Below are 26205 nucleotides of genomic sequence, written 5' to 3'. Positions count from 1 at the left end.
TAAACTTTCAGTAGGTAGTGTCAAGGGTGAAGGTTTTTTCTTTGCTCCTCCAGTTCCATCTCCATAATCCTTCATAAAAGATATTAAGTCTTCCGTAGACTCTATCTTTGGCGTGAATTTCAATGAAGGAAATGCCGCAAGAATTTTCTTATCTTCTTCAGACATTGTCTCTCCGCTTAATGCCTCAGCACTAGATTTTTCTTTCTTGACTGATGGTTCACTCATATTGAATATAAATTATAAAAGATGTTCAGTTTCAAAGTCTGTATCTATTTAACTGACACTATTTCAACTTCTGAACTAATGAAGTAATCTTGACTTGTCTCAATTGAAGTCTCATTCACTAATATAAAGTTGACTCAGTTTGGCATCAACTGCTATTAAAGTTAATGTAGTATAGCATTAACGTCAATTCCAATTCAATCTGTAGTCACTATGTCACTAAAGTTCCAAAACTTCACAATAAATGTTCATGATGATTTAATTCAATATTGCACTAACTTCAGTCTCCACTATTTCCAATTTAATTCTCTTTCCAAGGTCTCTAATAATTCATTTCAACTTCATTCAACTACCATTAGTCGTCTCCTTACAATATACTTTCAGTTAATTCACTTTGCCTCCGACTTTATTTCAATCTGTTTTGATCCAATTCCACTTAAGTTCAGTTTGCATCAAACACTATCTTTGATTCTTTCCTTTCTACAATTGTGAATTCAATTGTCAAACTGTTTTCTATCTATTCACAAAGTTAATTCAGTTTGCCGTCATCTCACAAAGTCTTTAACTCCATCTCATATCAACATTCTATTTCTATAAATGAATTCCTCTAGATATTCTTATTTCACTTCACAATGTTAATTCAATCAAAGTCACTTAATACAGTTTGCAACTAACTCTCGTAAACTTTTTCTATAATCTGTATTCACTAAATACAGTTTGCCGTTGAATGTCTGTATTTTCAAAATACAATTTTGTTACTTCCTTTGAGTATCAATTTAACACAGTATGTCACTATCTTGTGCATATAGTACTTAATTCAGTCTGCTTTTCACTCTACACAATATATTCATTTCACATTTAATTCAGTCTGGCATTAACTTCAACATTCACAGCTATCCAACTTTCCAATGTTCAAGTATTTCCATTCAATTCACATGTATTGTACTCTCAAAACTCAAATTCCACAGTTACGCCTTTATCGCACTAACACTTTGATATAAATATTCACGCTTAATGTGCGAATGGTTTCAATTATATTTATAACATCTTCCTTTATCAGTGTAACAAAGTATTCCGTACATGAAGCAATTCCTTTCAAGTATCCACCTAATTCACTTTTGCGTTAACTTCATTTAGTTCACTTTTGCGTTAGTTCATTCACAATTATCAGTTTCCCTTCCGTGATTCAATTTAATTCACAATTTCATATTCAATTTATTTTCACTTCAGCTTTAACGTAGTTCACTTTTAGTGTGATTCACATATTTCATTCCAGTTCATTTGTTTTTCGGTCAAAGTATTTTATTCAACCAAACTTCAGTTTACGTTTGTATGATCATACAATGAAAACACCGGTTACAAGTTTTTGGCTATATAAAATTACAAATTCTATAGTAGCAATCAAAAACTATAATCACGAATAAGTGTACGCGTATAAGTAGCTACTTTCGCAAACGAAATGTTATTTATTTCAAATTATTTACAAAAATCTTTATTTTTGTAAATATAAATGTAATTATTTAACAATTATTCACAAAATCCATTTTTGCAAACAATTCAGTACAAAATTGTTTCACTTAACAGGGAGTACCTATATATTTTATTTGTTCATTTATATTTATTTATATCTGTTAAATAAATACTTTCCATACTTAGTATAGATTTTGGGAAAATACTCTTCCTTGACCTTTTAATGAAAATAAACACACATGTAAATGGCAGGAAAATAAACAACACACAAAAAGTTTAAGGCCACCTTTATTGTTCGAAATTAATAGACAAATGAAATTATTATTCCTCTAGAAATTAACTCGGACAACAAGAACCAATATTTCTTTTAATGATTGATCACTTAGAAAAGTAAATAACTTCTGATATTTTGCACCAGTTCAATGCAACAAGAGGTCAAAATCTAGGTCAATGTTTGTTTACATTTTTGAATAAAAAATACAGACTTGAGAAGGTTCTGAAATAGCCTTTTTGTGTTAAACATTAAATATATTTGGAGTTAAGGCTATAAGAGGGTGTTAGGATATACAGACAGTAGAACTTTGGTGAAATAGAATACTATTACCAATTAATTTTAATCATGCAATGGTGAATCTCACTCGGACTTAGATATGTCTTTCATACCACATAGAATAATCACATAATCATGTCAGGAATTGCAGCAATTATTTACGCTGAATAACTATAAGTAATTTAATCAATATGTATATTCACTGTGGATCACTGCAATTTCAGAACAAGTTTACAAACGTTTCTTTTTTACTTACAACCAAGTTGTTACAAGCCATTAGACCACACCTTTATAAACCACACATAATTCATGCACCAAAAACTGTCAGATACACTGTTGGCTCCTGAGTAGACTGTCTACACAAGTGAAACTGTTCCTTCTCTGATGTTCAGTTGAAATTACTTCCTTCTAAAAACAGCAAGGTGTAAAGTAGATCTATCTCATACATATATGTTGATGACACTGTTAAACTTGGTATTTGATTTCACAATAAATGTAATTTGACAATATTTATAAATCTTTAATGAAGCTTTAAAGATTTAACTTCAGTCCTTCAAGGTATATTCAGGTTCTTTCATCAAAGTTAACTTAATACATAGTACAAAAATTTAATGTTACACAGATTGTAAATATAGTTCTTCACTATTTGACTCAGTACTAAATTAATGAAAAAATGATCATAGTTCGAAGTGATGTTACGTTTGGTTATATTGCATCTAAATAAAAGATTACAAAGCCAAATAGGCTTGGGTTCACATAAAGATTTATTAATAGTTCACTGTGTTACTATGTTGATAAACAAATAAATATAAATAAACACTGTATCACTCTTAAAATGTCTCAAACCATAAATTCACTGTTCCTGCACTTTGCTTCCATTTTTATCAACAGGCAACTAGATAACTAAGTTAACAATTCCAGCACACTGAAAACAAACAAAATGTCACTAAATGCCTATTCACTTAATGTCTGATTTTTGCAGGGTTATCTCCCTCTAATTCACAATATATAATGTTAAAAACACATTAAACCATAATGATCAATTGTTCACATTTGATACTTATTATTAAGTGGTTCTAGTGGCTTTTTCTTAACCCTTAACAATAATATCAAATAACATTAAAATATATTACAGTTACATTACATATACACAATAAATGGTCAGTTAAAAGTTACAGCAATAGCTTACACATAATAACACATAATTATAATATATAACGATGACTTTCCAATTTGTGGAATTGTATGCTCTAAACAATATCAAACCATCCAATTAACTTTACTCCAATCAACAAACACTTCATTCACGCAGTGACTGGGTGCTGCAAATTATCAAATAAAGAATGCATATTATTAAGAACAATGTGCACGACAAAGAGTTAAGTGAAGTTAAAAAGGAATGCATATTATTAAGAACAATGACAAAGAGTTAAGTGAAGTTAAAAAGGAATGCTATTTCTGAACCATCTCAATTATTTACTCAAACTCTAAATACATGAAAATCATGAATTTACTTCTCAGATAAATTTACACTGTTGACATGAAATACAGAAGTTATTGCCCAACAATAAACTTTAAAATATACCATAATACTTATTCAAAATCCTTAAAACGAATAAAACATATCATAAGCCCAATTATTCTCTATTGAAAACACTTTTCAACTGCCGCAATATCATCAAACTAAACACATTTGGAGGGAAATTCAAAGCGATCATCTGATTGGTTAAAAAAACAATTAAAAATAATAATCCAAAGGAAGTAACTGAAATCAACACAACTATATTTAAAGCACGAAAATATGACCCTGTTACAGTATACAGTGATTTGACTAACAGGAAACTCAGTGGTGTTCAAGGCTCTAAAATACAAGGATAAAGAGAATTACATTTATCTTGAGCAAGTTTTTGCTAATATTTTACCCTCAATATGCCATCTTTGACATATTTTTAGGGGGCCTCGTCCCCCTAAGCCCGGCCTGATAACATAATTACAAATATGTGTGAAAATATTTTCAAGCTTGTTATACAAACAAACATGAATTAATAAATTTGAACCAGAAATGTTTACAGCAGCTGTAGCATTTAATAACATAAATGGCCGCCGCCACGAGAAAAGGGGCACTCGGGCAATTTTTATCGATTTTTAGTTTTATGGCTAATATTTTAGGACATGCATTATTGTGCACGATGCACTTTATTTCACATTGATATTGCAAATACTTTTTGAGATATAGAGGTTTAAAAGAGGACATTAATGCAACGTCAACGACAGATTTACGTAACGTCATAATAATTATGACGACGTCAAATGTAGTTTAGCAGATAACAAATGAAGTCAAGTGTTTCAAAAGTTTTAATTTTGCACTTACTAGAATAATACTAAAATATATAAAAGTAAGATATTAAAATATAATTTAAAAACTATTTTATAACACTATTTTCAAAATTATCGTATTCTTGAATAAAACATGTAAAACAATTACATGTTATAATTATAAGACTTGGCCCTAATAATGTTAAAAGCAAAACTTTAATTATAAAAAATGGTAACAACTGAACTTGAAAACAATAACAAAATTCATCAGTCAGTCTGTATGCATGCAGCGTGAATCACTCTTCAGTGTATGGCGGGCACGTGGCATCTTGGTATGCAGGACGCACATATTTTCTAACGTTACGGTATAAATATTCGCGCCGTGTACAACTTAATCCAGCGGGCTGTATGACCTCGTGAAAGGTTGTTGTTAGAACTTCAGTATTACGTCTTATCAGCGGAACTCTAATCTCCTCGCTATCTGTTCTTTCCTTTACAAACACAGCCGACTTGTCTGCAGCAGAAAATCTGAAGCAGTGATATTTCTGTATGCCTTTCACTTGTAGGAAATATCGCGTCAAATACGACTTCCAGTCATACCTGTGTTAAAATAATGTTATTTTATTAAATGCAGTTAATAATGTATATAACGTATATTCTTATTGAAAAATATACCATCTTTGTGAAAAAAGATTTTAGGCATTGCATTTCTTTTCTTCTGTTGCATTTAAAATAAATAACGTTTTTGTTTGTTGCTACTATGTATGTGTATTGCTAGCGATCGGCGTGGCTGTGATAGTGATCATCATTATTATACATGCTTGTTATAATGTTTAAGCCTACATTATATTATTAACTAGTTATCGAAAATCTGTTTAAACTCTGTAGAAAATTAATTACCATTTCCATGTTTGATCATTGTTTTCATTTCGATATAAAACAGGGAAATTGTTCCTTGCCGATTTATCCACAATGTCTGCGAATTGACTCAGACTCTCGCAATCAGACCTCTTGAATAGTTTTTTAATTCGCCCGAAGCCACCATCGACAAGACACCTTAGATAAAAATAAAGTACAAGAATTAAAGAATGACAGTACAAACAAATTAGTTATCACATAACCATAAAAACACTGTAGTAGTAAAATCCACTTCGTCACATATTTTTGAGTAGGCTGTTACTTAACTATGTGTTCACTTATATCTGAATAAAATATGAGGATTTTATTTAATTTTGTGACGAAACATAAGGAGTAACATAACCAACGCTTACGAATATGCCGCAACGATGCTATGTATAAATATATCAAGGTACTTACTTTGTATGCCCGGGAATAGCCATATTCAATTGAATGTGTTCATGTAACCCTCTGTTTACTCTCCAACAAAGATACGCCAGTGTGTATCTATTCTTATTTTGACCTGTTAACAAGAAAAAGGAACGGAAATAACTTTATATTACTTGTTTTAGTATTATTAATCAATGAATATGCTGAATATTTTTATTCATAAGTTAATGTGAAAACAAGATTTACCTTCGCAATTATCTGCATGAAGATAAAGTCCTTTCTCGCCAAATCCGTAATTCTGTAAACAATGATGGAGCATGCTTAATACTGAATTCGGTCCATGTGTCCCAGTTCCATCTAAACCTGTAAGGTGACAATAATTTATATGAAATACAGTTTTATATCAATTAATAAAAATGGCAATAATATAGCGTAGTGTAAAACTCATTAATGCAATGATCATAATTATATTTCGGGAGGACGACAATATGCCTGCACGTGCATGAAATAACCCACATTTACCCACATCCAATCACATATCCTATTCTGTCATGATATACGTTTCTAAGTAAATTTGGTTAATAGTTAACATACCTATAGACTGATCTTCATCTATTAAGTAGTTGAACTGCTCACTTGTAGAGTCAATGCGGATACCGAACATATTTATTTTCCTGCCTGTTACAAAGTACATGGGTCCCATCTGTCGACTGTGATGAGGGATTGTCACACTCTGACTGTAGTCAAAAGTGATATGAACCTGATAAATTGACCAAAATATTAATCAATAAAATACTATTGGGATCCTAGTATCCTACATGTTTACCGCACAATCAGTTTACCGGACAAAATCTATTCCTGTCAAATAAGGCTTTATATTTTGCGTCGATTCAAAAATCATCCAGTCTGAATCGTACACACACTTTCAACTTCAAATAAAATAACAACAAAACCACTCTCAGGCAAATATTGTTGATTCAGTTCTTTATTTACTAACATACCCTTTTGTTTACTAGTTATTCCATGACCTGGTCATGCGGGGGAATAATCTGTTCTGCGCATTCCCGAATATTGAGGCCCTTAATGGGTTATTTCAGATAGGTTTTACTTTTAAGTCTTCTCAACGTTTACCTCAAGAGACAATCGTAACATATTTTAATGATAAAAAGTAATTTTAAATTTCGTTCATACAATATCTCGGTTGTTTCTTTTACAAAGAAATGTAAATTAAATAACATATAAGGAAACGGGTTACGCCCATGGGAGGAAACTACATGAATTGTACAAAAATAGACTTTATGGCTTTTGCAACATGCTACATGATGATCAAAAGGAATGTATGAGAAAGAACAGAAATCCATTTGAATATCAAAATGTGTCATACGTTTAAGGATCATGAAGAATCAATACGTTAATTGAGTTAATAGTGTTAATTTCAATTACACCTCTATATAGGCCTCTTCGTAACAAGCATGGCTGCCGTGTCTATTTTAGTAACATACTGGGTATTTTCCAGTATCTTAACATTGCCATTCAATAGTCGTAGTTTTCTTGCTGATTATTTAAAGATTAATTTCAATTCACGACTTCAAAACATTTTGAAACACAATGTCCGGTAAATTGAGTTGTTAACACGATTTTTTCCTCTTATAATGCCCTACTTTAAAGACACATTTCTACGGTCAAATATTTAATTTCATGTTTGATAAAGGAATGTATACGTGCATTAAGAATCCAAAATTATTTGGATAAAATTCCATTCTTTTTCATTATTTAAAATAATAGTTACAGATAAAAAACATAATATTGTGTCCGGTAATACGAAGGATCCCAGTAAGCATTTTTTTATATCATACATGTATGTTGACTATTCTATTGATGACTTTTTTTACTAATATTCTGACTAATCTAAGTTTACCAATATGAATCACATATGCATTTTCCAAATTGTTAATTTAAAAACCATGCAGTTTTGTATGTTAAATCCATTTTTTTAATTATCAAATATAAAGACAGGAGCCTTCAGACTATTGCACTCTCAATATGTTATTTGCACTAATAATTATAATATTGCACGTTTATAACGTCATTTTTTCAACGGATAATCGTGACGTTAATATAATCTGTATGCACTGCTGCAATCGATTTATATATTTATTTCATTTTACTTCTAATAATAAAGAAAGTTTGCATTATTATAAGTTCGTAATAAAAATTAATTCTTAATGAATGTAAACGGTAATATGCAATTGCCTTACAGCTCGGTTATATATACAACAACCGTTTATATATGGTCATATAACCTGTAAAAGATCTTTAAAGCTTATACCATAACTGTCATATGCATACCTTACTGAACTCTGTGGAAATTGGTGCAACGGGTATTGTCGGTCGGGTGTAACCTACCATCTCTTCTCTCGCTTGAATAACCGCTGTCATGTACGCCTGACGTTCTGTTTGAGCATCCTAAAACATTAAGGTAAAACATATATTGTGGTTTGTCCAAGATGTACATGTATATAAAATATCTATGATTTTTATGCCTACGGTATTACTTACATGAGATGTAACAAAGGGAAAATAAAAAGCTACTTTGAAAAATACAAGATAACAATTAGCAATATAGAATACCTGCACATGCTCCCGGAGACAATTTGCTGCATCAAGTTTTGCTTGCTCCGTCACAGAATCCATTACACTATGTCGCAACTGCTCACACTTATGACACACGTCATCTTTTGGTGACGTTATCTTTATGTGTGGAATGCAATTTTTCCATACATTTTTGAATGATGACACTCCGAGCTTCCGTACATCTGACTCCTGACATGCCTGACAATATTGACTGTGTAGAGAAGCTTTTGTAAGGTTCGACGGGAGAAGATAGGGGCTTCCCCGTCACGGCCCCTGGGTGCTGCTGGCATAGGTAAACCATTGATATCAGCATACCATAAAATCCAGTCTACACAAAACCGTATCTCATTGTAACCGAGGGCATGGTGTGGTTTTCTTCCACTGTTTCCGTGGGTACGTGGTATTGCGCCATTGGTAGTAAAGTGATCAAGTAGGTTTCGGAGAGCTTTTGATCCGATATCATTTACATACATGAATGCCTTCTTACAGATAGGTTTACCATGAAATGTGTATCTAAAACGAGTCCGTTTCCGGCGTTTCCCTTTAAGAGTTTCGTCAGTAACAATTTGATGTACACTCCCAGTAATGAACATCTCTGCTTCATTTCTGTCAATCTCTCTCATAGAAAGTATGTGACTGTCAACACTAGCTTTGTCAAACTAGAGAAGGCAATCAACTTTACACGTACAAACATTACAGGCTCTGTTACATGATGCGTCATCAGTGTCTCTGTCTGAGTCTGATTCCCTGGAATTTACAGTGTCATAATTTCTAATCACTTCTTCAATCCTTTCATTCACTACCTGTTCTGTGTCAGACTGTTCTTGGTCACTGTCACTGACTTCAAACTCCTGGCTCAGATCTTCAGGAATATCAACCTCTGTTGATGTTGGACTCTGCTCGGCAGGTACTCCAAATGATTCAAATAATCCATTTAATTCCTAAAATAATCGAAAAAAGTATTTCTCAAACAATTCATATACAGCCAATACTTTATAAATCTCGCGCACCGAAACTAGTATGGCGACGAAAAAATCGCTGTCATTAGCCGCTCTCCTTTTCCCGAAGTTTTTGACGTTACGTCATATATGCCCGAGTGCCCCTTTTCTCATGGCGGCGGTCAAATGATAAAACTCAATACAAATTAATTTGTATGTTTATTGACACATTTTACATATTTATATCATATAATCAATACAAAATTAACCATGTAATCTGGGACTGAAAGACACAATATACTTGAAATTAAATAATTAAGTTATTTCTTACAAAACGTCAAATTTCTATAATGATTATATGTGAGAAAACTTAAAAGCCAAAACTTTTCTGTATTTGTTTCATATTTATTCATTTTTTTTTTCAAAATTGATCCAATAAAAAGTATTTTAAAAATCTGGTAAACAGAAGGAATCAACACTGACAATATATAAAGTATTTTTGTTTGTCGTCCATTTCTTTTTTGAGTGTCGTCAAAAGTGAGAGTGAGCAGTTTATAGTTATAACCAACTGAAGGTTCCATACAGAATTTAAATTGTTTGTCACAATAATAAAATAGAATCAACAAATATTTCATATAATTATCAGAAATAATTAATTTGTCTATTTGGGGTAATTTGTTCCCACAAACGCACTAAACAGCACTGTGTAGAAATATACAAAAAAACGAAGACATGACAGCAATGTTTAAATTATGACTCCAAAATTGTTACCCATATGATTATTGTCAACAGATGGGAGTGGAATAGTCCAGAGAGGCAAAATGGCAGGAGGGGAATAGTCCGGGATGATTCTAAGTGTTCTGGTAGTATGTATGACTGTTTTCTTCCATAATACAGTGCCCGGAGAGTCGCCGTTGAAATCGTACCATATATATTTTAAATAAATTTGTCAGGTATCCTCCTATGTCTTGAAAGAATAACAGTCAATTCCTTTCAAAGAGAACTCCCCTCCGTCATATTAGCCACCCGGACAATTCTTTTCCCGTCTTTTTGTCACCCCAGATTATTCCCCTCCCGTCATTTTGCCAACTGGACATTTCCTCTCTTGTTATATTTGCCACGTAAACAATTTCCCTCCCGTCTTCACATTGTACATGTGCAATATCAATGGGTATTAGTTACTGCTTATGAACTCCAAGCACACCAGGGCTGGAACCCCTTTATGTCAAAAAAGCCCCCCACACCGTCACCTGTTTTTGTCCTTTACCTGCCCAGTATGGCCTGGTACAGTGCCCAGTTTAACAAGCTACAGCTCAAGGCCCCCAGGAGACCGGGACCAGGCTTCTGAAGGGTCGGGATTCCAATTGTGTCGTCCGCCTGGCCCCCCACCCAACCATCTCAACCTATCCCCGAGTCATACCATTGTTTATTTTATTATTATTTTAACTTATATGCATAATTTATAAGTTAAACAGTGTGTTATATCATTATGGTCAATAGGTCCCCCCGTGGTTATATACTATAATATATAATTTGGTGTCCTTAAAGTATGCAATACAGTTACAAAATATTAGGGGGACCATTTTTTATATATATTTTTTACTTGTAAGTTTTTGCAAAAATGAACAACATAAATCGATAAACTAGAATAATATTATTGTAATAAATTCGTGTTAGAAAAACTTTTAATATAAAATATAACTTAATGACAGAGAGAGAGAGAGAGAGAGAGAGAGAGAGAGAGAGAGAGAGAGAGAGAGAGAGAGAGAGAGAGAGAGAGAGAGAGAGAGAGAGGGAGAGAGAGAGACAGAGAGAGACATAGAGAGACATAGAGAGATAGAGAGAGAGAATATATACACACAAACTACCACATCGATATGCCAGTCCAATTACGACACAGCGCCTAGCAGAACAGTCATGAAAGCATAGCCACTGCTCATCCACCATCACAAAAAAGGTGGTTTCAGAACAGCTTTATATACAGTCACAAACTGCACTAACATATATTTACTTAAACTCGCCAACTTATTGGGCCTGTAGTCTGAAAACCACTTATTGTGACCTACCAAAAATAGTGGTGCTATGTACATCTACAGGGTTTCAGCTTTCTAACTACTGTTTAGAAAGAACATGTATATGAATATAGATCAGTAAATCATTGTGGGATAGAGTAAACCTAACAACACCAACTTACTTGGTCAGACCTAATTAAAGTTTGGGCTTTGGCCCAATTATAGTGTTTAAAATGTTGACCCAATAATAGTATATACATGACCCAATAAATGTATATAAAATGATGACCCATTAATGCTATATAGTGATGAACCAGTAATGGTATAAATATGACCCAAATGATGACCCAATATTTGTATATAATGGTGACCAAGAAATAGTATATACATGACCCAATAATGGTTTATTATACAATAGTCTTATTTCAGAATAAAGGTTATTTTGGGTTTTCCCAGCAAATCCGGGGGACATACAAATTTTCACAGTTACATTCTCGAAAGAAACAGCAAAAGGTAATCGTATATATTGCGGTTGGTTGCACCATGAAGCTATAATGGTAAAAGTTAATTTGTACCTTGGGATAAGCATGGAAAACCCCACATTTGCAAAGTTCCAGATTACAACTTTTATTGACTGGTGTTGTGGTCAATATAAAGTTTTGTGGACCTGTAAAATTGACATTGAAACCTATCATAATCTAGCATTTACGTATACATGTATTTATTGTCAGAATCATTTTTGACTATATTGCACTGAAGGTTTTTGGTATGTTTCTTAATTTTGTTATCTTTTTCAGGGTTATGTACAACCCAACAAGTATAAATGTGTCTTAATAAGCGAAACCGACTTTTCAAAATTCGAAGACTATTCAATTAATTCTGTTTTAATTCGTTATAAAGTATCATTATGTTTGTTTATTTGTACATGAAATGAGCTTATCTTAGGAAGAAATGACCTGTACATTTTTGCATTAATAAATTTCAAAATTTGTTTCCTTTTTTTTCATTACGACTTAAAATTTTAGATCGCTAAATTTAAGTTTTATGTCAGATAGGTTAGGAGCCGCTGATCTTGAGCCTTGATTCATCCTTCAACTATACCTCCCCCTCCCACATTGGAGTTAGGGTTTGGGTATCCTGCTGGCATCAACCTAATTTTGCTAAACTTCTTCATACAGTAATATTGGAACGTCATTTTCATGACTTATTACATAAAGTTCTACGATGATTTCGCTTAGAAAATGTATTTCTATCAGTCATATTGAAGCATTTTGGATTTTAAAGCAGCAAGCCTCCAGATTCCCGCTAATATTCATGAAAATTTTTGAACATGCATTTGAATGTATTATATTGTGAAACAACCAATAGGAAGCAACTTGCACATAGTTAGTGGCACTTACAACCTACGAATATAACCTAAAAGCCCTTACTGCGTTAGTAATGCAATATAAATTTAGCTGTAAATACTGAAAAATCAGTCATTATACGCACATAACATGTAAAATTGTTAATTGATTATTGAATAATTTTACTTTTCCTAAAATCGTAGTTCATATTCTCAAGTTTGATTTTATTGAAATATTTTCACTCATCTGGAGGCATGCAGCTTTAATATGTTATTTCATTATTTCATAGGTGTTTTATTGAAGAATGAAAATGGTTTATGCTGGTTTGGGTTTAACAATTTAGAGTGATGACCCAATATTTAAAAACTAACAGAGTGATCGTTGTATTTTAAACTCCATATGTTTTAAAAGAGAGAAATTATTTTTGATAAAATTAGAGACTAGTTAGTCAATAGACCAGATTGCTGTGGTTTACAGTTTCATTGTGCAAATGAAGAAATATATCTATATCATTGAAAAGAATAAGACCAACTACAAAATGTTTGCGATATTTTCTATTTTAGCAGTTTGCAAAGATTCCATTAGGAAATCGAGTCCTTACAATCACTCTGTTAGTTTTGTTATATATCACATATTTATAAAACATAAATAATGATTTTTCACTATGTTTTGAGTAAGCATCAGTCTGACAGTACCATCAAATACCACATCTTAGAAACAAGATGTCAGGGACACACTTACTGCATGGAGTGGTGTGTAACTATTATGGCTTACTCTGGTACTATACATCTTAACATCTTACTTTCAAAAAATGTATTCATAATGAAACGGCCCCAGGTTTCTGTCAAATGCTAAAATCATTATTGTCAAAGGAGAAAAATCACTAACAACAATTAACGTTAAAACAACTACTTAAAACCTATCAACAATTCTAGCACTGTTAAACGATGGGTTTTGATGTCTAAATGTTGCCACAAAACCCTGTATATTTTTTCAATGACACAAAATATAAATCATCCAAACACACAGAATATTTTAAACTATAAATATTACATTCTAAAAAGATGTACAAAACTGTAGTATATCATCAATTTTAAAGATGAACATTCAATTGTTAATCAACTATGATCAAACAAAACTAGCAAAAAAAAGTAACTATATGCAAGACCTTTTACAACATAAATCTGCACTACATCCTCAAAGACTTTGGGCATTGGATTGTCTTTGAACCAGAAAAAGTCAGTTTATTTTGATTTAGCCAATATCATATTGTTCAACTTGGCTCTTATTTGAGTCCAGCTTCTACATGAAAGTTCTGAACACGTCTGTTGTGCCAACATAATATCTGAATTATGTTAACTCGCTCCCACACGGTTAAGGTACAGTTTGAATGTCTTCCTTACAAAGATTCCACAGTTTGGCCCCAAGGCACCTTATTGCTACGCTTCCATAAAAATTAGAGCATACGAAATGTTTGCTTGATTTCTTAAAGATAACTAGAAGTATGTACATATAAAAGGACGTTGAGGGTCTTGGATTGCTCACCTGTGCCTGGTAGAATTTGATTTTGGTTTATGTAGAGCTGTCACTGATTCAGTGCAAAGCATATCGACGATATACCGATATTGGATGATAAATATTGGTGATATATCGATAAATGCTCCTAATCTCTTGTATATAATACTTTTTGCTACATGTTTAAATGATTTTAGTAAAATAAATGTTCTGTTCATGCAAAAATGTTGTGTCCCTTTTCTAAATGACATTTTGCATGATTTTTTCTGACTATATTTTGTCGTCATCACTGCTATGAAATGTGTCCATTACCAGATAAATGTTAGACATGGCCAACTGCTTTTGAATATGAATTTAGTGAGTTTTCACAATTTATAGACATTAAATGGCTTAGATCAGTTTTGAATCAGGTACTATAGGGTCAGGTATGCAAGTGGCAAAAATCACAATTTAAAGTCTGTTTTCAGTCCAATTGAAACAGACAACAATGCCTCTGGACCGTCTTTATGAATGGCAAATAAACTTTGCTGTTATAGTAACATTGGGGATAAGTGCACTGTGGACACATTTGTAGTTTTTATTTGTCATTTTCAGCTACTCAGACTTTGCGAAGACATACAGTTAGGATGGTCTCTTCATCTAGCCAGTATAATGTTAGCGACTGTACTGAATGTCTCCCTGACAGAGATGATACATTCCATTGTTTAACACCGTCAACATCTAATAAGAAAGTTACCATATTCTCACCACTGAACACGTCATTCCAGTCAGCATCAACTGTATACATGGATGACCAAGAAAATGACCCAGACTACATGCCAGATGATTCCTTCCACAGTGACACTGATGAAGAATGCCATGAACAGTAAGTTATGTCTTTCATGGTTGCAGAATAATGAGAATTAAAATTAGTTAGTTAATTGACATGCCCATCAAAACCCTCCATGGACTTTTGATTCTTTCATGTGAGAAAGCTATCAAGCTACTTAAGGGAACATTTGTGGTTCTACCCGGGTGCCAATTTGTGTCTGAAATAATGAATGGAGAGGCTTATGAGGTCTTTCTCTGTCAAAAAAGCTGAAAAGTTTTCCTTTGAACTTTATTATGTTGGTGTGACTTGAAAACCTATCCATGAAAAGTAAATGGACAATAGCTATTTTCATTAATATTCTGCTTAGAAGAAATCTATGATAATATTTCACTAATTGATGATGATATCATCATGTCATAATTATTCCTTCATCAATTGTCAGAGGACTGCATGATTAAAAAAAATCACAAAAAAACATTAAAAGTCCTTGTAAACTTTTTTCTGACTCACACACTCTAAAATAGTTTTAAAAGTGTCCGTCAACTGGTTTAATTTCTGAAATTGAGAAATACATTTGTTTATTATTTACTTATAAATGAAATAGTGATGAAATAAAATGCTTATTTTTATTTTAAGTATTTTCACTTCAAAATTTATTTTTCACTGCAGTGAAACCTATTTTCTGTATTTTCACTGGTAACTTGCCAGGCTACTTTCTTGTTAAATCAGCCAATACACAAAATAAATGGAATTCTTCCTATTCATAAGGTTAAAAAGAGAAAAAAAATATATAATAAACAGACAATTTCAAGTTTTTCATTTATACAGGATTTAATTTCATCTTGTGATATGAAAATTATCATATTTCACTCGTTGCTATTGAAAAATTTATTTCCATACCACCTGATGAAAATAAATCCTGTATTTATAGAAGAATCTTGAATATTCTCTGTATATTTGAAATAATATTTTTGGTATACAAATAAATAATGGTAATGTATTTTTGTTTTCTATTTCAATTATTTTCTTTTGTAGAGATGACTCAGTAAAGCAACGAAAGTTTCTTGTGTTTGAAGACAATCTTATGGAACTTTTTAATTCTTGTCAAGTTTGTTGGCATAAAACCGAAGCACAAGTAAGCCAGGTCCAGGGTTCCTATGCTGCGGTGCGTCAGATATGTGACTGTGGTCATACAAGGCGCTGGGATTCTCAGCCAAAAGTTAATGGTGTGCCTGCTGGTAATATTCTATTGAGTGCTGGGATATTGTTTTCAGGATGTTCCCCAACAAAGTTCCTACGTGTGTTTAACTTTATCAATGTTATGTGTGTGACAGTAAATACTTTTTTTGACCATCAAAGGAATTCTTTGGCCTGCCATAGAAACAACATGGTGTGAGAATGATGAGAACATTCAGAGAAAGAGGAGGAGAAGTTGTTGTGGCCGGTGATGGAAGAGCAGACAGTCCTGGTCATTGCGCCAAGTATGGTGTCTACTCACTAATTGACATGAACTCTGGTCAAGTCATTGGTCTCCATATTGTACAGGTAAATTAATAAAGATTCAATTATAGAATATTCAAGATATCCTGGGAACAAAATCAAAATTATAAAATGTATGACTTTTTTATGTCTGATTCACATTGTTTTATGAATGAGTCTTGATGACGACTGTTTATTGAAAAACTAGTATTGATTATTGCTTTAAAATCAGAACTCTGCCATATAATTTGCATACATGGACAGCGTTTTTTTTTCTCTTCTTTGGGAATGGGAATACCAGACTGATTGGGAAAAATGTGTTATTTTTACTTAAATTGGGAATTTTTTGATGCATTTTTTCAGCTACAAATAAGATAAGTCATCATGAATAAAGATAGGTAACAACTGCCACTGCCACTGTCCAGATATAACTATTGAGTGATGATTTATATGAATATGCTGGATTTTAATGATTTCAGAGAAATAACTTGGCCTTGTGGAAATTTTTAACAGCCATTTTGGGAATTCAAACATTAGAAATTGGGAATTTTAATGTCTATTTACTATTTGGAACAGTACCGTTTTAGGGTAGTGGTTATGGAAAGAAAACAAAAACTTATGGCAAAGCACGTCCTCCATTTTTATAATGCTTTTAGTTTAGGAGATTTTTCTGTACATTACAGTTTTGAATGTTATGTCACTTAGTAACTTATGTCACTTAGTAACTTGTTATTTTTGCAGTCGTGTAAGTGATCCTGTATTTTGCATTTTCAGAGTAATGAAGTAAAATTAAGCTACAATATAGATCTTGAAGGATTAAAGAGAGCTGTTTCTGCATTAAATGGGGCTGGAATAAATATTCTTGAAATTATAACAGATCGCCACATGCAGATACAGAAATGGATCAGAGAGAACATGCCATTTACAGTCCATAGTTTTGATGTATGGCATATTGCTAAAGGTAATAAATACTGAAAAGAAAATAGGCTGCTCATATTTATTTTTTTGTAAAATTGATACTTCAACTTCAACAAGCCTTTTGGGGTCATTTTCTTCCCACTATTCTATCAATTGTTTCAATAAACACTTTTTCTTATTGGAACAATATGACATGCACTTTACACTTTCACTTCGGGTTCTTAGTTATTACGAAATTTATTTTAATAAAATGGTATTGGAAGTTTCTTGCTCAAGGAAATAAAAGATTGCATAAAACAGGGATTTGACCCATAGATTGATATAGTCTGACACATTTACTACTTGGTCTTGCCGTGATACTTCGATTCTTCTGAAAGTATTTGCCATTTAAGTATGGTAAAAAAGCTGAGTTGTATTGATATCATAATCAAAGTATCATTAAACATTTGGTCATTTTACAGTACATCAGTATATGTACATTTGTTTTGTTTGACTTCAGGTGTGAAGAAAAAGTTATTATCATTAGCTAAAGAGAAGGATTGTCAGGATGTAAGCAGATGGATAAAGAGTATAACCAACCATTTGTATTGGACAGCTGCTTCCTGTAATAAAGGGGATAGTGATCTTATGGAGTCTAAATGGAAATCAGTTTCCAGTCATGTTCAGAATATCCATCATGGTCATCAAGGACCTTATAAAGAATGTCAGCATGATCTTCTTCAAGACAGAGTATGGTTGAAGCCAGGTAAACTTGCTTTCCTCTATAACTACTATTACTTGCAATTAACCCTTTGAATTCATTCCAACATTTTTACTGGTTTTCTCTTATATTGCTGAGCTGTACAGCAGTTTTTTCAAGCCCACTTGTAGAGAGCGCGACAAAATTGTCACAATGGCGGTTTTTGTATGTGCATGCATCTGTCTGTCCATCCATGAGTCCTTCAGGTTATGCTTGTCCGGGACGTAATTCTTCTCATTGGAAGGCAGAATTTCAAATGTTTACAATAATGAGATGGCATGTCATGACAGAACTAAGTGGCAAGGTCAAAGGTAAAGGTCATGTTTAAAGGTCAAATGCTAAGAATTGGTATCAAACGGCTTGTCACAAAATTTAAAACTGGGGATTACTATTCTGTGAAAATTGTGTTGACAGAGAATACGTTTTTATATGTGCAAACACTTTTAGACACAACATTAGAGATGTATGGAAAAAAAAATATATGGAAACACCAATACCGCCACGTCTGACATCAGGCAAGAGGAAACCCAGCAAAGCAGAAGCAGTATCAAAGTTGTCATCGCGTTATAAAAAACTAAAATTTTCGAAAAAACTTGTGAACATTATGAGCAAACAAAGTTTGCACAGTCTTAAGACATTTTTTTACAGTGTATATAAGAAACTGTTTTCTACTTTAAACTGCCGATAACTTAATTATTTGTATGTCTGTGTTCAAATGTAAAATATTGAGTCAAATTTCAGGATGCATTCTTTATTTTACACACACAAACAAAGTTAACAAGTCGTTTTTATGAAGGTTGGGCTTCAAGCATCCATATACATGTATTAATTGTATTTTAATTTTGAAGAATTTACAACCACAGCTGTTATCCGTTTCAAACTTTGATTTCTTGTTCACTTCCATGTGTATGCATTTTAGCTCAAGGATTAGAAGAAAAATGACATTTATTGTACTCGTCAATGTATGCAGTTGATGTGGGCATAACACTTAAGTTTTTGTACATGCAAGTTTGTATAATAAAACCAACTGAAAGGAATTAATTGAAACTTGAAAATAACATTGAACCATTTTGTATGAATAATTTTCTTTTAATTCAATAATACTAAAGACTACTTAATGGTCGCACAATTTCATCTTTTCCCATTTAAATTGTTTGCCAAAGCCCATTTCTTAGGCAATGAACTCCATCAGTCATACAGAATTATCTTCCCTTTCTTTAATATAGCCCAGATTAAAAGCAATAGGGGCTCTTGGATACTTTTTTCATATTCATTTTCTGTCAGTATTATATTTTATTTTCTCTGCTAAATGAAAATATTTTTTTTTTAAGCAAAAAGGCCAAACAAAGACAGACATAGATTTTTACTATTTCACAGCATAAAATTTAATTCTTTGAAAGATCATTTGCCCTATTTTTTTCAGTTTTGTGCAGAATTTTATTTTTTTTTTGGGTTTTGGGTTTGGACTTTACTGGATTTATTTTCTTGATTTGTTATAAAGATTTTTTTGTTTTCTAATGTTCATTTGAAAAATAGAACTGTTGAGAAAATGAATTTGTTTAAAAGTTATTTTAAAAACATTAGTTTTCATGATTTAAAAATTTTAACTTTGTTTTAAATTTTAAATTTTTGTTTTGCCCATTTTTAAAAACAGGGTAAATAGCTGTAAAAAGGGGGATACTTTTTGATTTTTTACAAAATTTTTTTCATAGCGACAACATTAACAAAGATACCACAGCTATTAATAGATGTTTGGTCGGGTTGCACAGGTGCAAACCCCGGTTATAGTATGGTGAATGTAGGGCGGACAGACGGGGGAAAACTTTTTGTAACAGTTTTCTCAGCAACTACTTATCACAGCCTCTTGATATTTGGCATACATCATTAACATGTGGTCCCATACCGTGGATTTTGATTTTAGGTATGCAGCTCAACCACTTACTGTTTACCAACTTAGTTAAATTTTCGACATTAATGGCCAGTGGTAAAATTTTTTCGTAACATCACAGCATCATGATATTTGGTATACAAATGCATCCCAGCCTTTTCTGTCTTTGACAGTCCCACTATGGACATTGGATTCAAATACTCTACTAGTTAGTCAGGTGCTTCAACTCGAAAATTTGAAAAAGGAAAAAACTGTAGACAAAAAAAAGAAAAAATTTTATTTACATTACAACTTTTAATAAATTTTTTTATAAAAATAATTTATTTATGCTCAGGAAAAAACCTTTGTAAAAGTCTGACGGGAAAATAATTCTTATCAGTTTTTCAGCGCCAAAGAGGGAAGCCCCAAAATCGAACATCTTTTCCAAAGGGGGTTTCCCCAAAACCCCCTGGATAATGCCTGGGAGGAAACCCTATCCTGTCGTTTGAAAAAAAAGCAAAAAATTAAATTAGTTGTCAGAGCAAAATCTGGGAAATCAAATTAAAAAATATTTTTTTTAAAAAAATATAAACTTTAAAATTTAATATTATTTCAAATTTAATTTTTAAATTTTGTGTGTTTGCCTTTTTTAAATATGAAGCTAAAAATTGTTGTTTTATCATGCCCTTTAAGTTTAACTGGATAAAAATCTCAAGAACTTCATTTCCCCTGTATTAGTTATGTGAAGTATAAAATAATTTTACAATACCATATTCAGCCATGTCACCTCTAAGAAAATGTCACCAAGACTTGTGTAGTGCACAAACAGAGAACATATCAGTTGAATAGTTTAAACTATTGACAAAAAAAATAATTTTATATTTATCAATTCATTACACTTACTCATTGTTTGTATGCTCAACCTCGCCATATTGTTGTCTGTACTGGTAGTAGGCAGTCTCCAAGACATACCTGTCGAGACAAACAGACTGGAAACCAGGATGCCGGGTTATACAGGAAAGTTCTGTTGCCGTTTCTTCCTTAAACTGCTCTATCTTTAGTTTCACACTGTCAATCTCATTACAACAGATAGATTCTCTGTCTGTATACATTGCTCTACAGTTCTCACATTCAAACCTGAAATGATAGTACAAGAAAAGAAATAATCAGCTTAGTAAACTAGACTCTATTCTGGAATAGTCTCGGGGTCTATAGCAACAGTATATAAGGTTAATCTCATTTTCTTGGTTTAATACATATAAAGTTTTCACTCAGCAAATATATACAGAGGGGTCTCCTTGATGCTTTTTTAAAAATGTATTGACGTGTTTTTATTTCCGTAAGAACAGTCAACACATATTTTATTTCGATTTTGTTAGTTTTAAATTTACTTCTTATGAATGTTATTTACGATAGGTATGGTCTTATGTTGTTTAATTTTATTTAGTGCCGATTCATTGCCGAAATTGATTTTAGTGGGTGGGGTATGTTACTTGTTAAAATCTAGTAATTCTCCTATATTAAATATATTAACAATTGAATTTATTACTTAAATTACTTTACAATATTCTTTCCATTGGGTGTATAGAAACTCGAATTTGCACCAATGAACAAAACAATGAAAAAGAAATGCTTTACAATTTCATACCAGTTTGTGTTGCCCGATCTTTCCGACTCACATCGGCTTGATTATTGGAATTTCCTTCATCAAGCCGCATAATTGGCTCAAACTGGTAAGGTAAAGTCTGTATCTCTTCATCTTCACTCTCAGAAAAAAACATTATCTGACGAATATTCGCTCTCACTGTCATATATTTCTCTGTAGTCGGCCATTGTATGTACTTGGAATGACGTCACACCCGAGCAACTGGGGAAAAATGCCGATCGGCACTTTCCGGAAATATTTCCGTCCCTTTCCGTACAGGTGTGTTTAAAGGGGGAATTTTATGGGTTTATAAACAGGTAACCATTCGGTATTTTTCGTCGATAACGATTTATTGTACTTATATCTTGCTATATTCAAAATGTAAAAACGTCAATCAATGGGACCTTTAACCAACGCCGACACGGACGCTGACGCCGACACCGACGCCGGGGCGAGTACAATAGCTCTCATATTCTTCGAATAGTCGAGCTAAAAATTGAATTTTATGCAAATTAAGCTGTTTTATTTTATTTTCTTGGTCTTTTTCAGAAACATAATTGTTATGCTTACACGTCTAAGACAAAATCTCATTTTTGAAAATTTCACCCATAAGGGCCCTTTTATTATGTCTTCTGCCATGAATAAATTAATGAAACTTTTTTCAAAGACAGAAAATTACCACTTTTCCATGCATTTTTATTGACCATGGCAAACTTTTATGTAATTGCCATGGCAAATTTTTCAATGGAATTACCATGGGAAATTTTAGCCATGGAATTGCCAAACTAGTTTTCATTTTGCAATGGCAGAAATTTGCAATGACATTCCCATTGCAAAAATTAGCCATGGCAAAATGAAAAAAAAATAGAGATTGCAATCAAAACATAACAATAGCACCAAGAACATGTCATAGGATAAGTTTTGAAATGTTTTGTTATGTTTTAAAATTAATTGCCATGGCAAATTTGCCATGGCAAATGTTGGAAAATCTTGCCATGGCAATTCTAATTTGCCATTGCAAAGTATTTGCCATGGCAAAATGCCGAAATGCCATGGCAAATGCAAACTTTAAATGCATTTTTACAAAAAGTATTACTGATAGAAATACAAAACATATTAACTTTTAAACCTTTTAGTAAATATGACTATTTAAGATAGTTTTCATTTTTTTAAAGCACGTAAAAATAGGGGTTGAATTTGCCAAAAACCGACGCGGCAAAAAGAAACCGGCATCTATTCTGGGAGAATCGGTACTTGCTGTGACTTGCATCAATACTGAAAGAAAAAAAGAAAACCAGTTGGTGACAAAGTTGGCATGGTATTTCTTAGGGTGGGATTTCTTATTTTTATGACCTTGTAATTCCTGTATTGAATTTATACTATTATCATTTATATAGACTGATGTCTACAAATTATGTCAACCTTTACATGGCTGACATTTTGTGATTTTTAAGCATATTGGTATTAGGTATTTTGTCCCAGGACAATTATAATTTGGAAGGGTTTGTGTTTTAAAACTAGATATGTGACAATAGAGGGTATTTTTGTCAAACTTATAATGCGACCTGTTCATTATGTTAAAAAAGCGCAATATGTCATAAAATTGTGAATAATTGTGATAATATTTGCCATTTCATGACATTTTGAAACGAGAGACAGAGTGAAAAGAACGTTTGATTATAATTTCTGGCCTGTGTAAAATCTGCTTGGAGTCAAAACTTTAACATTTAGGCGGTAATTCAACGCAAATACCATTTAATTCAATTAAACTTATTTACCTGTTTGCAAATGGCGAAAATCAAGATTTACATGAAGGTAAACAATTTTAACTTTAGAAGACAAACTCCAGATATTTTGTGAAATCTCTTTTAAAATTGTGATTTTTTGCCGCTTTGTGAAAAAGTGCAATTTTGAATTGTGAAAGGGCCAAATATTGGCCCTTGTTATAGAAGGAAAAATGCTTTGTCATAGGACACGGGATCTCCGGGTACGTAAATGGCAGAAACTAACCAACATTCTTGTCCCTTTTGTCGTGAGAAAAACAGGAAACTCCCAATTAACAATGTCATACTCACTCCTGAACCTCTCCAATCTCGCTTCACCGGAAAGGACCAAAACCCTCATTGAAACAAACAAAATGTCCCTTTTTATGTCCTCTTCAGCAAGAACACCCCCCCCCCCCCCAAATTTAAAAAAAAACATAAAAAACAACAAAAAAAAACAATAAGACACTTCACCCCTAATCCATTTCTTTTCTATAAAGTAAATAAGCTAACAAAATAGTGCTTTTAGTTGCTTTTTTAATCATTTTTAGTATTATTTAAATAATACGTTTTTAATTATAGGACAATTTACAGACTTTTCTAAGAGTAAATATTTGTTAAGTAAATAGTTCAGAATTAAATAAAATAAAATAATTTATTTAACTCATATCCATATAACATGCAATAAAACATAGCATTTTGTTGGTTTAAAAAAAAACAACAAATTTTTATAAACATCACTAAATTATTGATTAGATAATTGGATTAAAAATAATTGTATAAAATATAAATAAATAAATAAATAATATTGTATAATAATAATTTAGTAAATGATATTGTATGGAAAAAGTAATAAAATGAATAAAAATTGAATATAAAATAATATGAATGAACAAACGAACAAAGGAAGGAATGAATGAAATAAGATATACATTAAATATTCATCCGCTTACTGTAATAAATAAGAAAAGAACAATTACCTTACTTACAAAATAAATATAAATAAATATGTACAAAATGTTGCTAACAAATTAAGTAAACGTACTGGTATCAAATGATATGTGTTGCCAGTTCCATGGTATTCATGTTTTGCTTACAATTCATTAAACACGATTATGTCAATTTAAGACAGAACGGAAGTGTGAAAGATATTATATACTTAATATATATCAAAGAAAAATTGACACAAGGTTCACACACTTCAAAAGAAAGAATATTCAATTGGTTATATCACCTTCCCTTTAATTGAAATTAGTATAAACTACATAAAAAAAACTAAAAAATGAAATAATTACATACTAATTTCTTTGTGATATGAGCTTTTTGTAGGGCAAAAACAACAATATATCCATTGTCTTTGGGCAATTACACAATAAAATAATAATGAAATACCTTAAAACAATAAACATACTCAATTACACTATTGAATACAAATTTTAACATTTTCGACACACAATAAAAATGGAGGGTGAAGTGTCTCAAATTAATTAACACGAGAGGTTAACCATGGGCAGGTTTTTTTGCCAAGCTCAATTTCAATAGCCTTATGCTTCCGAGGGATCACTTTTATACGTTGCAACAGCAGGTGTCAAGTGCCGTGTGGCAGCTGTAAGAAGTTACCCCGTACTTCACTTCAGTGTTATTATATTGTTCATTGATGCCAGCACTATTAAGTGTTGAAAATTGTGTACCGCTAAAGTCGGCGCTAGGGGTCGTTCGTCATGTTTCACTTATTCATTATACCTCATGTACATGCTCAATCAAATCAAGTCTGTAATTCTCTTGTAATTTTGTTGTGATTAATGCCTCCGAGGAATCACTTTGTGTCGAGATTTTTATAAAATAAAACAGTTGCAATTTTTAACAAGAGGGCCATGATGGCCCTGAAATCGCACACCTGAATCAGGTTTTTTTTACTAACAAATAATTGACACCAATTGTCGGAGTCTTCCCCTTGGTAAATAACCAAGATTTTGTCCCAAAAAATGTTTTTTTCCCTTTGAAACGTTCAACTGCTAAGGGATTAAATACTTAAAAGAAAAAAATCAAGAATAAAGATCAACAAGGAAACCGCAACAGTCATAGGACGCAGCCCAGGGTCTTCATTTTTTGTTGGCATTTGATACCCAATATAACCAAAATGGATATCAAATCGAATTACAAAGATAGTTGATACACTGATATCGATTGAATCGAATACACCCCTAACTATATCCTGCTGTGTTAATTTCACCATAAGGTGATGAAAATAAGTCACAACTGCCCCAGGCACGTTGTGGTGACAATCCAAAATAAATGCAGGGATCGGGGGACTTTGGAAAAAAATAGCTGTAGATCTACTTATACAAATCTATATTTTTCATTAGTTTTTTATTTGTTCTATATATAGCCCAGGTTTTTTTTTTTTACTTTACGTGTATGAGATTGGATCGTTGTATGTACTTTGTAGATCATCTATGATAGATGGAATTTGTACACTATTGTGTATTGCAACGACATTCACGTATAAATATTTAAAATCTAATGTCTTCATGTAATTAATCGCATCTATTGCCTTCCTTTTTGAATAAAAATAAACTAATACAGAAGTTTTGAACCCTTTGTTCACAAACATCGTGAGTTGAATGATAATTAATCTTTTTTGAAATCACATGAAAGCTTAAGATACCCTCGCGTCACCAGTTTTCGTGATG

The 26205-nt window shown here is 32.2% G+C and overlaps 4 protein-coding genes across 4 annotated transcripts; 2 read left to right on the top strand and 2 right to left on the bottom strand.

The window, feature by feature from the left end:
- Nucleotides 1-2517: 2517 nt before the first annotated feature.
- LOC132726452 (uncharacterized) lies at nucleotides 2518-8609 on the bottom strand. The gene is made up of 8 exons (XM_060711766.1): nucleotides 8477-8609; nucleotides 8195-8311; nucleotides 6440-6605; nucleotides 6092-6208; nucleotides 5876-5978; nucleotides 5459-5614; nucleotides 3089-5158; nucleotides 2518-2650 (listed from the first exon to the last, which is right to left on the bottom strand). The coding sequence occupies exons 1-7, from the start codon at nucleotides 8537-8539 to the stop codon at nucleotides 4855-4857; spliced, it is 1026 nt and encodes a 341-aa protein (XP_060567749.1). The 5' UTR covers nucleotides 8540-8609; the 3' UTR covers nucleotides 2518-2650; nucleotides 3089-4854.
- Nucleotides 8610-11072: 2463 nt separating this feature from the next.
- LOC132726456 (uncharacterized) lies at nucleotides 11073-17458 on the top strand. The gene is made up of 2 exons (XM_060711769.1): nucleotides 11073-15155; nucleotides 16137-17458. Exons 1-2 carry the CDS (start codon nucleotides 14917-14919, stop codon nucleotides 16495-16497), a joined length of 600 nt encoding a protein of 199 aa, XP_060567752.1. The 5' UTR covers nucleotides 11073-14916; the 3' UTR covers nucleotides 16498-17458.
- LOC132726451 (uncharacterized) lies at nucleotides 16500-19504 on the top strand. The gene is made up of 3 exons (XM_060711765.1): nucleotides 16500-16646; nucleotides 17334-17541; nucleotides 17998-19504. Exons 1-3 carry the CDS (start codon nucleotides 16500-16502, stop codon nucleotides 18291-18293), a joined length of 651 nt encoding a protein of 216 aa, XP_060567748.1. The 3' UTR covers nucleotides 18294-19504.
- A 1499-nt stretch (nucleotides 19505-21003) lies between these two features.
- LOC132726450 (uncharacterized) lies at nucleotides 21004-21885 on the bottom strand. Its single transcript, XM_060711764.1, has 2 exons — nucleotides 21743-21885; nucleotides 21004-21241 (listed from the first exon to the last, which is right to left on the bottom strand). Exons 1-2 carry the CDS (start codon nucleotides 21883-21885, stop codon nucleotides 21004-21006), a joined length of 381 nt encoding a protein of 126 aa, XP_060567747.1.
- Nucleotides 21886-26205: the final 4320 nt, after the last annotated feature.

Source organism: Ruditapes philippinarum, unplaced genomic scaffold (assembly GCF_026571515.1).
Source record: "Ruditapes philippinarum isolate M1 unplaced genomic scaffold, ASM2657151v2 ctg6154_1_1_1_1, whole genome shotgun sequence".
Lineage (NCBI taxonomy): Eukaryota > Metazoa > Mollusca > Bivalvia > Venerida > Veneridae > Ruditapes > Ruditapes philippinarum.
This window is presented reverse-complemented; position numbering and strand designations above follow the sequence as displayed.

Excerpts from the sequence above, each read along its gene's own strand:
- LOC132726451 (XM_060711765.1), top strand. The coding sequence starts at position 16,500 with ATGATGAGAACATTCAGAGAAAGAGGAGGAGAAGTTGTTGTGGCCGGT. Across the intron at positions 16,647-17,333 it reads TTGGTCTCCATATTGTACAG|TCCTGTATTTTGCATTTTCA; the intron begins GTAAATTAATAA and ends TCGTGTAAGTGA. Across the intron at positions 17,542-17,997 it reads TGTATGGCATATTGCTAAAG|GTGTGAAGAAAAAGTTATTA; the intron begins GTAATAAATACT and ends GTTTGACTTCAG.
- LOC132726456 (XM_060711769.1), top strand. The coding sequence starts at position 14,917 with ATGGTCTCTTCATCTAGCCAGTATAATGTTAGCGACTGTACTGAATGT. Across the intron at positions 15,156-16,136 it reads GATGAAGAATGCCATGAACA|AGATGACTCAGTAAAGCAAC; the intron begins GTAAGTTATGTC and ends TTTCTTTTGTAG.
- LOC132726450 (XM_060711764.1), bottom strand. The coding sequence starts at position 21,885 with ATGTTTTTTTCTGAGAGTGAAGATGAAGAGATACAGACTTTACCTTAC. Across the intron at positions 21,242-21,742 it reads ACACAAACTGGTATGAAATT|GTTTGAATGTGAGAACTGTA; the intron begins GTAAAGCATTTC and ends CTATCATTTCAG.
- LOC132726452 (XM_060711766.1), bottom strand. The coding sequence starts at position 8,539 with ATGGATTCTGTGACGGAGCAAGCAAAACTTGATGCAGCAAATTGTCTC. Across the intron at positions 6,606-8,194 it reads TTTCCACAGAGTTCAGTAAG|GTTCATATCACTTTTGACTA; the intron begins GTATGCATATGA and ends TCAATTTATCAG. Across the intron at positions 6,209-6,439 it reads AGATGAAGATCAGTCTATAG|GTTTAGATGGAACTGGGACA; the intron begins GTATGTTAACTA and ends GTCACCTTACAG.